Raw genomic sequence first — 14,007 nt, 5'->3', positions numbered from 1 at the left:
TGGATGCCTTATAGCCCTGAAACCACCTCTGGATATCAACTCCCTTTCCTACATTCTTGGGAATGTATACTATTCTATCTGAGTGCACTGAGGAATTGCTGCCACCATCTGAGCTGGACCTACTCCTCTGATCCAGCTCCTTTATTCTAAGCTCATGATCTAACATCATCCTTTTCTCTTCTGTTACCAGCTAGAGCCTCTCCAGCTCCATTACATCTCTCCTTGCTTCCCACCTGTCCTCCAGGTCCTTCAGTCACAGACCACTTCTGCCTAGCCTGTAGGGTCCCTCCCCTCTCAAAAGCACAACAACCCTAGAAATAGGATCTTCAGCCTCCACACTGAGATCCCCAGACTGCCCACTGGTATTACTGACTGCTACCCAGGGCCTCAGCATCTTCTGTATCTCCTCTTCCCTGGTAAGGCCTCTGACTGGACTTTCATATTTTTGCAAATAGCCTTCCACTCCTTCACATTGTAGGATTCCAAACTCCCCTCCTCAAAAGCCACTTCTAGGGATGCAACGGATGATGCTCTTGACTCAGGCATGATGCAGTAGAAAAAGTTCAAGCTCAAAACAAATAGCAAGATCAAAAATAGGCCAAAGGAAAACAGTATGTGGTACGTAGTGGTCTGCGATATGGTAGTAGTGTACACTAATCACTGTAGGTCAAATTCAAATGCAAGTCCTATTCTCACCGCTGACAACCAATGTTAGAAATCGGGGTATCTAGTTGGCAGAGGTATGCACCTATAAAAATCCATCATACCATGATCACAATACAAATATTGCATAAATGGACTTACAATACAGTACCTTGAAGTTGATAGCTCCATCGGGGCTATCACGGCATTGGTAACAAAGAAATCCAACAGTTCAAGCCGACAGCAGCATCGTGTCAGCTACAGTGTCAGGAAGACCCATAAACAGTACCTTGGAAATGAAGGGCTTTGTGGATCTTCCGATGAGATCCGAAGATGCAGCGCCTGCTTCAGAGGTCAGTGATGCAGTTGGCGGGCCTCTGAATTCATGTCCATGGACATGGACGTTGCACATCGAAGTTCGTGAGGTTTAAGTTAGGAGCGGTGGCGTCACTAGATGTCAGGACTGTGATGCGCAGTGCCGCGGTGGGGCATGCGGTGCCCTCAGATCACGTGCATGCAGCGGCTCGGTGACGACATCCAGTGGTGTCGGAAAGACCAGGGCAGTGGTGCAAATTGGGGCTGTGCTCATCGCAGTGCTGGCAGGTCACGGTGCAAGTAGTGTTGTCGTCGCTACTGAAGAGATGTCGTTGGTAGATGATTTGGAGTATTTGGCACTGATATCGGTGGGCAACGGTTGTGGGGTGGACGGGATGATTCATTGAGTATCTTGCTAGTAAATCAGCTAGCCAATCAAGGAAAACCAATCATAACACAATTTACAGAAGGAGCACTTGCACTTTAACCCCTTGGCTGCTGGGGTAATTTTCCTGCTGTGCTGGGGGGCGGGGGGCGCGCACAGCGCCCCGGTGCTCATGACGAGCTCAGCTCGTCATGAGCTACAGTGCTCCTGTGCTCATGACAAGCTGAGCTCGTCACGGCCACACCTATTTCAATAGAACGTTCAGCACAGCAGGGGAATTATCCCAGCGTGCGAGCGTTCTAAGGGCTATGACGTGCTCAGCTCGTCATGAGCACCGGAGCACTGTAGCTCATGACGAGCTGAGCTCGTCATGAGCATGCAAGGGGTTAACATTGAATAGCAGTGAAAAAGTGCACAGAAACACTAAACCAGCAAAAACAAAGTCAACCCTATCATTAACAACAGAAGGTCAGAAAGCAAAAAGACAAGGGTAAATACTTCAAATAATTTCAGGTCTAACAGCATCATATCTACAAGATATACCGTGCACATTCCAGCCCTTTTATTTTGTCATAGAGCAGAAAAGCTAGAAGGCTAGTGACACTACCTTAAGCCAAAATGTTGTAGATATACCCATTGGGCCGCTTGAGCCCGCAGACATGCTTTTTAAAATGTGCAAAAGGAAAAATTATTTTAGTAACTAGTAAAAAGCAATCAAAGACATGGTGGTCTGCTAACCCCAGCAGGCCACCATCACTGTGATGGCGGATATTCCTAATGGTTCCTAAATTGCAACCTACCTCATTAATATTCATGAGGCAGGTCAATTTGCGACCTACTAGGAATCACTATTTAGGAATACAAAAATGTGTACATTAGGAATACCCATTTCCTAATTGTGATTTGGAGATCATCGTAATGAGAAAATTGGGATTCCTAATGTTTGTACATACGGCCCTTTATCTTGAATCCCACAGTACTTTATAATTAGACATGTACATATTAAATATCAAATGCATCACTATGTTCCGCAGAGCCTTTTGTTTATGGAATTGTGTTACATAAATTATGCATAATTTGACTTTCCTTGACACATAATTTTGTCCTTTCGACTTGCATAATTCTAGTGTCCCTGTTCATAATTATGAAAAGGTTAAAACGTTCCTGCCAAGCTTTTGACATAGCAACACATTTTCAGAGTAGCACTAATCTCAAATAAGAGGCAATTATGAAGGCTTGTATCTGTACCCTCCCACTGCGAAACTTCCTCTGTGGTCCTATTGTGTTCTTTAAGGCATTAATATCAGAAAGGAATAAGAACATTGAATGATTCTAAGCAACTACAAACAACTAAGCGTTATACAGGCAATTTGATTTGACAGTGCCTTCCAAAGTGAAATTATTTAAAACATTCACTCTGCATGTTTTCCCCTGAAGCTGGATGTTGATTTTGGTCAGGCCTATACCTGGCTATTATAATATATTGTGGACACTTTGGGGCATAATTACTAAGGGCTTCCATCGCCCTTCTGTCACTCATGTCATTGCAAGACAGCGCAAGTCCTTAAATGATATTTACTAAGCCACGCAAAGCCACCTTGCATGGCTCTATCTGATTTAGTAAATCCAAAGTAACGCAAGGCAGCGCACATCACGGCCTTGCATTACTTTGCGGCCGGGAGCCAATCAATTGGTGGAGTGTTGGCATTCCCTAGTATCCAACCATAGTTTTGGGAACAATCCAGATGTTCTAAAGTCAGTAAACCTGGGGTAGTGCCAAAATGCTACACCTCCCTGACTGCCCCGTAATGAGGAGAAATAAATGTATTTCTCCTCATTACTTCCTCTTGCCCATTTAATCGCAAAGTCTTCAAATTTGCAAGACTAGTCAGTTGAGATTTTAATGTTTTCTTCGAGATTTTCATCCAAGGGAAATGTATTTTCGTGCTGTAGAGAATCATATTCGTAGACTATATGGGAGAGAGGTCACAGTCTTTATGTGAGATGTGACTGAGAAATCATACCACCCAGAGGAACCCACAGGATAAGGCAATGAATAAAGAATGGAAAGTATTTTTCAAATGTACATGGAGAAAGGGAATTCTTTACTTGGGATATTTGTTCCATGTGAAATTAAATGAAAGCAGGTGATAACTGAGATTGAATAATTACGGGTAATATATAATCAAGAACGGCGGTAAAAATTATCGCCGTTTTAGCGGCAGAAAACTGCTGCTAAAGGCTTGTGAATTCCAATAGAAACCCATGTTCTGGTGTTAACCTGGGCTTCTATGGGATTTCTCCAGGGCATATTATCAAGCCCATTATCGCAGCTTTAGCAGCAGTTTTCTGCCGCTAAAACAGCAATAATTTTAACGCCCTGCTTGATAATATGCCCCTACATCTTTTTAGAGAGATGCCTGTGCTCTGATTTTACATGTTATTTGAATTTGCTCTTTATTATCTTCCATAGACCTCACATTGCGTAAAAAATAGTTGATCACTATTATCAAAAGGTGTGTATTGTGTTTATTGGCACAAATGTACAGCCAAAGGTGCATGAATATACTTCAGATGACTGAGGTAAATATATGCAAAACTTTGTTAGAACAAGGGGATATCAAGTCTGTTTTTACCCAACAGTGCAATATTGTATCTATTTCTATATTATTGGAATACTTTGCTCACACATCACAATGGATGACAACAAATTAAACTACATAAATTAACTATTCCATTGTAACTTTCAGAGAAATATGGTCCATACAAGACTAACAATGCTATGTGGTTTTGTCTTGCAGACTTTTCCAAAGGATCCTATAGATATGCACCCATGGTTACGTTCTTTGTCTCTCACACCTACGGAATGACTGTGCCAGGTCCAATCAAATTCAACAACCTGTATGTCAACTATGGAGCTTCCTATGCTCCACGAAGCGGAAAGTTCATGGTTCCGTACCTTGGGGTCTATGTTTTCAAGTACACAATTGAGTCCTTCAGTCCACGAGTCTCTGGATACTTAGTGGTTGATGGAATTGATAAGTTGGCATTCCAGTCTGAAAATATTAACAACAGCTTATACAGTGATAGGGTTATTACAGGGGATGCTCTGTTGGAGTTGAACTATGGACAAGAGGTCTGGCTGAGACTGGCAACGGGATCTATTCCTGCAAAATATCCCCCTGTTACTACATTTGGTGGTTTCTTGTTGTACCGCACATAATGCCATAATATCATCTTCACGAATCAACTTGTGCTCTTGCTTGTGACATGCATTTCTTAGCAGGCTACTTGATCTGATGGTGGTTTCCATTTGAGATCAAAGTCGTTTTTTTCTTGGAACAATTTAAGGATAGAGTCTGAACTACTACCCTCATTATATAATCTCATAGTGCTACTCATACATTTTAGGAAACCAGTGCTCCCAAATTACTCTCTTATGAGCACTTCATGCAACGTTCAGTAAGCAGTATTACTTTTATTTACTGAATGAATCTCTATTCCCTCATGTGTACCCCAACCAAGTGTTTGGATGATCTGAAATTAGACTCTGGAGATCTTCAAATACATTTTATACCAGGACCATGTTACTGGGTAAAAACAATGTTAACAATTTCTTTCAGTAAGAACATCTAATGTATATTCAGTTTTTTTTATTACAACCGCAAAAATAATATATAATCAGTCAATTAAGTAACACAGTAGTCGTTGAAGGCCTTCTCTCAGAATTACTTGCTCGAACAGCAAGGGAGGCCTAATGAAGTGGGAGATGGTCTTTAGCAATTAATATGCCAAAATGTAGGAAAACTGTGATGCTCTTGGAACAGTCAGCCAACCAAGGATCGAATACAGAAACTTAAACATGGAGAAATAAAAAGGCAAACACTAGTATATTAAAGCAGAACTTCAACTCCTGACATTTTTGGCCTTGTCCACTCTAAAGTCTTGGTTGGATCTCCCAACATTCCACTTTTCCAATATAGCCTTAGAGCCCGCTCCAGTGTAATATACCATTTATTTTGGCCCTGAACCTGAAATATAGGCCCAAACAGCACACAAGGTCTATAGCAAGGGAGAGGTCCTTTGACATTCTGTATAGCCCAAGGTGTAAGGGTTACACATCTGTTAATACATCCACTCATTAAGCATAGACTATTCTAAACTGAATAGGGAGAAACTGAAAAACACCCATTGGAATGTTGGAGTAGAAAGCCTATACCAGCTATTATTGGCCCAGAGCCACTCTAATGTCTTCAATGGAGCTCCCGACAGTCCAATGCTCTAGTATAACATTATAGCAAAGTGCCAATTGGTGCACTAATTGTTTAAAGCCCACCACCTTAGTTAAAGGCATAAGCCATATGCAAGGACCTTTAACAAGGGAGGGAGTTTAATGAACGATAGCCTTAGGCAGAAGGGCTAAAATGCTATTACAACATTCTGTCCACTCAAGGAAGAATGCTCTGACTTAAACAGGGAGAAACAAAAAGACACATATTAGAACACTGCAGTACAACACCTTTACCCAATACTTCTGACCCTCAGACTCTATGTTGTTTTCAGGGGTGCTCCCAACATTCCAATGTTCTACTCATATTTCTATTTCATGTGCAAGCTTTATTTTTAAGCCCTGTAGCTTACCTGTATGCCATTTTACATTACCATTTTGATTATATTTTATAGTCTTATGATAGTACAGCACAATGAGCAGAATGCCTACTATAAATTCAAACATTTAAGCAAAAGCATGTCTAGGTAGTGTGTTTGAAGGTTTGGGCACTATCAAACATTGGGCATCATCAAACATGACACTTTGTACATAGGTTTCTTTTTATTCTACTAAGTATTGGTCAAAGCAAAAATTCCCTATAGCTTAGTCAAAAAACCCTATTCCAGCTCCACCATTCAGTTAGGAATTAAACAGAAAAAGTGCTGGATTCTTTTGGCTGCTTTTCGTTTTATCGTTGTACATCATCATGACTTCAGGCTTTAAGTAGAACTTATATTAAACTTAAACTTTGGGAAAGTGAAATTTAAGTACAGAAAAAGTGTTGACTGCCATAAAGTATTACATTTTTGAAAGACCTCCCCATTATTACGTTTTAAGTTTGTGTGTATTACATTTGTATTCTGCTCTGAGCTTATAAAACTATGATAACCGATTTTTAAAAATGTTTTTGATTCTATCCTAGTTGTTTCAAAATGCTTTGCTAAGTCGGGTCGGGTGACAAGCCAGTACGCAAGTTTCAAGACGTTTAAAAACATGGGCGCCTATGTGTCCCTTCCCTGCAGCTGGACACTGTTCCTGCAGCAGCGAATCACCGCTCAGGGCAGCGAGTGTATTACTGCATCTCGACAGCTGGCCTTGAACCTTGTTTTATGCTCTCAGGAGATAGCCCTAAGAGCTACTCTGTCTCTGCCCTATTGGAGGCACATTTAGAAACCTTCCCTCGATCTGCCCTCTGTTGATGCCCTCCAACCCCAGCCCCCAGGTACAAATACTGTCTCCTCCCCCACCCTCTCTCATCCCACCTGATTGGTTACGAATTGTTGAGAGCTGGCTCTGGATTGGCTGGGGCTAGATACCCACGCCAAAAATCGAGCAGGACGAAGGAACAGAAGAATTTTACTTTTCAGATTTAAGCTAAGTAAGGAAACTTTACCCTCTTTCAATCAGGCAAAGTTCCATACTTGACCTGATGAGGTAAACGGTAAAGCATAATATTTACCCAGCCATTGTGCTGTTTTCACTAACCTTTCAAGACAATTAAATCCAACCTCCATTTCAGGATTCCCGCCTCATTTTTTTATGTGTGTAGAAGTGATACAATTCAATGGTAAGTCAAACCTAAATGAAGAATCGCTCTTACTCCGAAAACCTTATGAATCTCCACTTCTCCATACAGGCTATAACTGTATGTACCAGTTTCTCTAAAAGCCTGCCTCAATTCATTACAAAGGTTCCTCAGGTTTGTCAGAGTATAAAAGATTAAGCAGAGAATAATAAGGTGGATTGGAATGTTGTTCTAAGAACCTAAAAGCACTTTTTTAATGCCCTGTAGCATTCTACAGCATAAAAAAGTGCTTCTACGAATTGAAAAAGGCAATAAATCGGATAGTGGATCCCATTGAAATAGTTCTAGCCTGTTTGTAAGCTCTTCGGGTGCACAATTTGTATAAGATGTCACTTCTGTAAAAAAAAGTTTAATTTTGTTTTAATATAAGCACGTTGTGCATAATGAACCTTATATGAACATAATAATACTTGCACAGAACTTGCAACTATCTCAATAAAACCCTGCAAATGGAACTAAACCGTAATTGCAGTAATAAACAGGAATTCTCATTCATTTATTTGTATGCCTTTTTTATCTCAATCAACAAAACATACCTTAATAGATGATAAGCAGTGTTTATAGTTCTGTCTGAGCTCAGGCCATAAAAAAAGAGCACAAATGGGTTTTCCTTTGAAAATGAGTAGATTGTTTACAGGTGTTAAACTTTTGATCAGCCAGTAGTTGTATGAGGTCACCTAGGGAGAGAGTCACTCTTTTTAGGTCTGGCCTCAAGACAGCTTTAAAAAAAGCGTAACAAATGCACAGAGATAGAGATTTGGTTCAGCCTCCTTTAGCCAGTGTTTTGTCTAACTTACATTTAGGGTTCGATTCCGATCCGGTAAAATGCGCTCCGAATCGTCGTACGGAGCAATTTTCCCCGTACGAATCGTACCCGTACACGTCCCCGTACGTACGACGAAGTACGATCCGTACCAGGAGCCAAAGACCGTACGAGTCGTACAGGACTCCGTACGACTAATATATCCGTACGAGTCTCACTCGGAACGCGCTGTACGTGACATCGCTACGGGTCGCGGCTGGTTTTTACGACCCAGCAAGTACGATTCGTGTCGGGTACGCAACGTACGAGCCTTTTTTTTACGGGAGCTGGAAACAGCCGTAAACGCATAGTTCGCGCCGAAACAAGTACAGAACGCCCCCCCCGTGGACGCCGCGTACCCCACATGATCGCCGGGGTACGCGCCGTACCCCTGTGATCATGTGGGGTACGTGCCGTACACCCAGCGTACATGGGGTACGCACCGTACCCCATGTACGGTGGGTGTACGGTGCGCACCCCATGTACGCTGGGTGTACGGCGCGTACCCCACATGATCGCAGGGGTACGGCGCGTACCCCGGCGATCATGTGGGGTACGCGGCGTACGGTGTGTATGTGATTGAGCGCTTTTCCGTACGGATCGCCCATACCTGACGCGGACATTACGAATAGCGTCCTGATCACCCGGTCCGGATCGTACTCGCCGGGTCGTACGGTGTGTTTACGATTCGTACGGAAACGGCTCCGGATACGAATCGTACGGGGGATTTTTTTACCGGATCGGAATCGAGCCCAAAGTGTCACTTTTTAAAAGTATCACTTTCATTTTGTTTTACATTTTGTTAAAGGTATCAACTACATTTTGCGTCAGCACACAGAGGTATTTGTTTTCTTATCATCATTATATGTGTTATTAGGTGCATTAATCTATGAAAAAGTGTTTCCTTTGCAATGTATAAGCATTGAAGCATCAATGTGCTATCAGTGAAGGTGCACCACACACCTACATCCTACTCTACAAATACCTAATATATATATATATGAATTCTGAATGTGAATCATCTCTGTTAAAGCTAAAAAAAGCAGGATTAAAGTCATTTTCATGCTCCGAAGAGTCCAAAACACAAGGGGGTATATTAATGGGAGCTTTGCTTCATGCTTGCGCCATGTAACATGGTACATGCATGCCGTAAACCTCTAAATCAGATTTATGAAGCCACACAAAGCCACTTTGCATGGCTTTGAATGGCTTAAAAAATCAGAAGCAAGACAACGCAACACAAATCGATGCGTTGCCTTAGTCTGTACAAGGGAGGCATTCCTTGGGTGTTGCAATGGGTCTTACCACACAACTCTTATGGTTTTTTACACATTCCCAGATTTACACGCTCTTAAAATCTGGGAATGCATTACAAAGATATGCCTCGGCAGGGGAGGAATAACGAGGAGGAATATCTTTATTTCGCCTTGTTTTTCCTCTATGTGGGCTGCATTCTTCAGCACACATAGAAATAGTATAAAGCCTCTAAGGATTATTTTTGTGCAGAAAGGTGCCCATTCCTGCACAAAACCAATCCTGCCTACAACACAAGAGCTCCATAAGACAAGAAATGGCACCCACCTAGCAGTTATATGGGCCAAGTATAGGCCCTTCTCTCACTGGACAATTCATATACCTGAGTCAGGTAACTTCTGCCACCTGTCTATGTCCGGGCCGGCCATTAACTTCTTAAACATGTGTTCACAAAGCGTCTTGCTAACATTTAATCAAGCATGTACATGTAAGCAATGAAGCACACATGCAGCTCACACCACAACTTGCATCTTTAATAACATCTTGCTTCCACTAGTCCAGTGAGTAAACCGTGTGTTGTATGTATTCCATTCATGTGCACTCCCACTAGCACTTCAAGAGCCCCCCTTTAACATCATGCATTTTGTACCACCTCAAGCCATTTTCACAAAAGTCAATGAAAGTTATCAAGACTGCATGGCTCACCCTGATACTAACACAACATGTTCAACATCTCCTGGGTCCAATGAAAAAGCCATTCTGTGGAAGTGAATATAAAGGCAATAAACCCATACATGTGAATATTCCATTTTACAAAGTGCGTGGCCTTTTGCACGAAGAGCACTGATGCATGACTCACCCAGTCCCAGGAGCAGGAGCTGTGCGCTGGGTGCAGTCAGTGCAGATAGTCAGGCTTCCAAATATGAACCCTTCAGATGGATGTGCTTCCTCTCTGTGGCTGACACGGTGGGCCCCGAGCTATGGGCCATTATCGCAGGCCCATCAAATGAGATGGATGGCTCCACTGTGGCATGTGAGGGGACTATAGAGTGGAGAGTGGAGACGCCCACGTCACCTCCTCCTCACCAGCTGTGATATCGATGGGACAGGCAGAAACAACATGGACTTGCTGGTTAGGTGTCATCCTTTATTTTCGATTGTGCTACTTGCAGGCTTCTATCAAGCATTCCTTCCCCGGTTCTCACATACATCACTTCCTCCTCCCAGCCTCAGGATGGTTGTGGTTTCTCCTCAGGTCTTTGCACCCAACTCCACAAATAGGTTCTTGACTTTTGAGGGGTGCGTGCCAGTAAACTCTGCCATGTGGCAGAGCACGGGGATTTTGCTGAACTCCATACTCCAAGCAGAGCACGAAGTGACAAACACTCTGCCTGTTTAGTGGAGTCCACCGCCACCCCTTGTAATTACTCAACCAAGGAAGGACTGTGTTTAGACTACTTTCAATGGGCCAAAAAAGAAGATTTTGAGTATGGGTAAAAGTGTATGAAAATGGCCTAAATGCTCCCTTTGAAGCCTTAAAAATGTTTGTTCAATATGGTAGTGATCTAAATAACATTTGGAGTAAATTTATGTTCAAGCTACAATGTTCAATTTTTGATGAAAGCCAATGACCCCTGCCTGCCCTTACGAATTGTCTCTGAAAACTCATCAATGGTTTGTTTTCAAATGTTGCATCTTTCCACTATTTATGATTTTTTGATGCGCATCATCACTTTTGGAGCTAAAATGAACATGCTTAGAGTAATTTTCAGGCTGCAAATTGGTCGAAACACAAGATTTTTGTATTAGTAAAAGTGTATAAAATATACAATTTTGCACACTTTGAGGACTTAAAATATGTTTCTTCACTATGGTAAGAGTCATTTTATGTTAAAATGAAAACGTCTGATTGTTTTAATGAATATCAATGATCTGCACCCTCACAAATGCCTTTGAAAGATCAAATGCTGCATCTTTCAATTATTAATTGACTTTTTGATGCGGATCATTCATTTTGGAGTGAAAACCAGCACAGTTAGAGTGATTTTCACGCTTTCCATGGGCCAAAACACAAACTTTTGAGTACGAGTAAAAGTGAATAAAAATGGTCCATATGCTCATGCTGAAGCCGTAAAATTTATTTATTTACTCATGAAGAGAAATAAAGAATATTTGGAGTAATTTTATGTTTCATGGAAAACATCCAATTGTTGATGAAAATCGATGACCCGAGGCCATAAGAAATGCCTCAAAAGAGTCATAAATGGTTTCATTTCGAATTAATGCTGCATCTTTTTACTACTTGTGGTTTTTGGATGTGGGTCTCCACTTTTTCAGCTAAATTGAGCATGTTTAGAGTTATATTCATGCTTTCACTTGAGCCAATTTGCTCTCTTTAGGGTCTTAAATAGTGTTTATTCACTATAGGGAAAATGTTGCACCCACCTTAAGCCCACCTTAAACAGCTGTGAAACGCTCCTTAGCGCCGGCTGCATCGTCCACATAGACGCCATTCAGGCGAGACCTTGGGACACGCCCACACTGCAGGACACGCCCCCTGGCCTAGGAATCAGATAAAAACGCGCCAATTAGAGCGCCGCCACAGAATCGAACGGACTCCGCAGGCACACGCCGGGAGCCTTTTAGCGCCGACTTTTTAAAAATTGTTGAATTTCTGTGTACTCTTCTCTAAACTAAAAACCTTCCTAAGCCCACCTTAAACAGCTGTGAAACGCTCCTTAGCGCCGGCTGCATCGTCCACATAGACGCCATTCAGGCAAGACCTTGGGACACGCCCACACTGCAGGACACGCCCCCTGGCCTAGGAATCAGATAAAAACGCGCCAATTAGAGCGCCGCCACAGAATCGAACGGACTCCGCAGGCACACGCCGGGAGCCTTTTAGCGCCGACTTTTTAAAAATTGGTGAATTTCTGTGTACTCTTCTCTAAACTAAAAACCTTCCTAAGCCCACCTTAAACAGCTGTGAAACGCTCCTTAGCGCCGGCTGCATCGTCCACACAGACGCCATTCAGGCGAGACCTTGGGACACGCCCACACTGCAGGACACACCCCCTTCTTCAGCTATATCATGTGTTGCCACCGGAAGCGCAGCGGACGAGCGCAGCGGGAGCGCCGTTTGTGCGCCGAAGGCGCGCCTAAGGCAAGCCCGTCTGTGCCCGTCCACGACCAGACGGGACCAGGGGCCACCCTCCCTGCCTCTCCCGCTCCTCCGGTTAGGACCTACAGTCCCACTGCTCTACGGTCCATAGGAAGCAGAATTACTGCCATATGCACCCGTACTTTCGCAGCCACATCCCTTCCTTCCTGCTGCCCTGATTGTAAACACTCCTTCCGTAAGGCCTTAGCAGGCCCCTCGACATTGAAATATTGCATGCTGGCACTAAACTGTCGATCATTACCTAAGCATAGCACCCAAATGTCCATATTGCTAGAGGAGCGCAAGCCAGATGTTATCTTTCTAACAGAGACCTGGCTCTCCACCCATTCTGACCCAGACATAGTCGCAGCTCTACCAAGTGGATACCACATCGTTAGATCGGACAGACCAGTAGGGAGAGGCGGCGGCCTGGCTATTATATTCAAAAACCAGTACCGTTGCGGCACCACAACAGAAAGTATTCCCGAATGCGAGAGCATAGAATTCTGCATAGAGTTCAATGCCAATACCTCCTTCTCGGGCACCTTGATCTACCGTCCTCCTGACCCATTAAAACTGTTTCACCGGTCGCTCCCGGAGATCATTGCTAAAAGAGCCCTATCCGTGGCTAACTACACAGTCTTAGGAGATCTGAATATCCATCTCAACTCCCCCTCAGATAATATTGCCAAGGAGCTAATAGATGGCCTGGGAGCTCTGCAGCCGTCCCAGCTAGTCACAGCCCCAACTCACGAGAAAGGCAACCTGCTTGATCCAATCTTCAGCAGCTGCAGCGAGCTGACGGTCGACCCTCCTATCCCCCTCCCATGGTCGGATCATTTTCTGATACCATTTTCCTGGTCAACCCATAAGGTCCCTCAGCTACCCCCCCGGACAACACTCAGGAGAAACTGGTCAAAACTCCAGTGGGAATCCTGGCGGCTTAGCCTGGACACTACCCACCCGCCTCCCTGCTCAGACCCTAGTGCAGCAAACGAAAATTATGTTAGCTGGATCACTAACTCACTAGACAAGAACCTCCCTCTCCAGAGATCCTCATCTAAAAGAATGCAGAGATCAGCGCCCTGGTTCTCTGACCGTTTAAGAGAACTAAAACGCTGTTGCAGGCAACGAGAGAGAGCCTGGCGTATGGATTTTCTTCCGGAAAAAAAAGACGCTTATAAAGAGGCAATAAAAACTTACAGAGACGGGATCAGGACAGCGAAAGCAACTTTCTACTCTGACAAAATCCTTGAGGCCAAATCAAAGCCCAGGGAAATTTTCCAGATAATAAAAAACTGCTCAAATGTCACCACTGCCCCCCCTCCGATTAAAACCCAAGATCAATGCAACGAGCTTGCGGACTTTTTTCACAATAAAGTCCTGAAAATTTACTCTACCTTTCAAACAGGACTCACAGTTCCTGAGATAGCTCACCCACCCTCTCCTAGAACACTCCCCCCCCTTGTCCAGCCAACCCTCGAGCACTTCCCTCCCTTGGACCTCGACACCCTTGGTAAAATGGCACGACAAGTCAAATCGGGTTCCCCACGCGACCCAGCCCCACCAGAAGTTTTGATGCAAGCACATGAAG

The 14,007-nt window shown here is 43.5% G+C and overlaps 1 protein-coding gene across 4 annotated transcripts in view; it reads left to right on the top strand.

Annotated features, from left to right (window-relative positions):
* The window catches only part of MMRN1 (multimerin 1), a 329,148-nt gene extending 321,456 nt beyond the window's left edge, over window positions 1-7,692 (top strand). For 2 of the 4 annotated variants that reach the window (XM_086961624.1, XM_086961622.1), the window contains exons 8-9: window positions 4,144-6,643; window positions 7,331-7,692. In XM_086961624.1, coding sequence (XP_086817750.1) covers window positions 4,144-4,565 — 422 coding nt within the window. In that variant the 3' untranslated portion in view covers window positions 4,566-6,643; window positions 7,331-7,692. Of the gene's footprint in view, window positions 1-4,143; window positions 6,835-6,986 lie in introns of all 4 variants that reach the window. The other 2 variants (XM_086961623.1, XM_086961620.1) reach the window with 1 other exon arrangement.
* Window positions 7,693-14,007: the final 6,315 nt, after the last annotated feature.

This window comes from Lissotriton vulgaris, chromosome 3_1, assembly GCF_964263255.1.
Source record: "Lissotriton vulgaris chromosome 3_1, aLisVul1.2, whole genome shotgun sequence".
Lineage (NCBI taxonomy): Eukaryota > Metazoa > Chordata > Amphibia > Caudata > Salamandridae > Lissotriton > Lissotriton vulgaris.
This window is presented reverse-complemented; position numbering and strand designations above follow the sequence as displayed.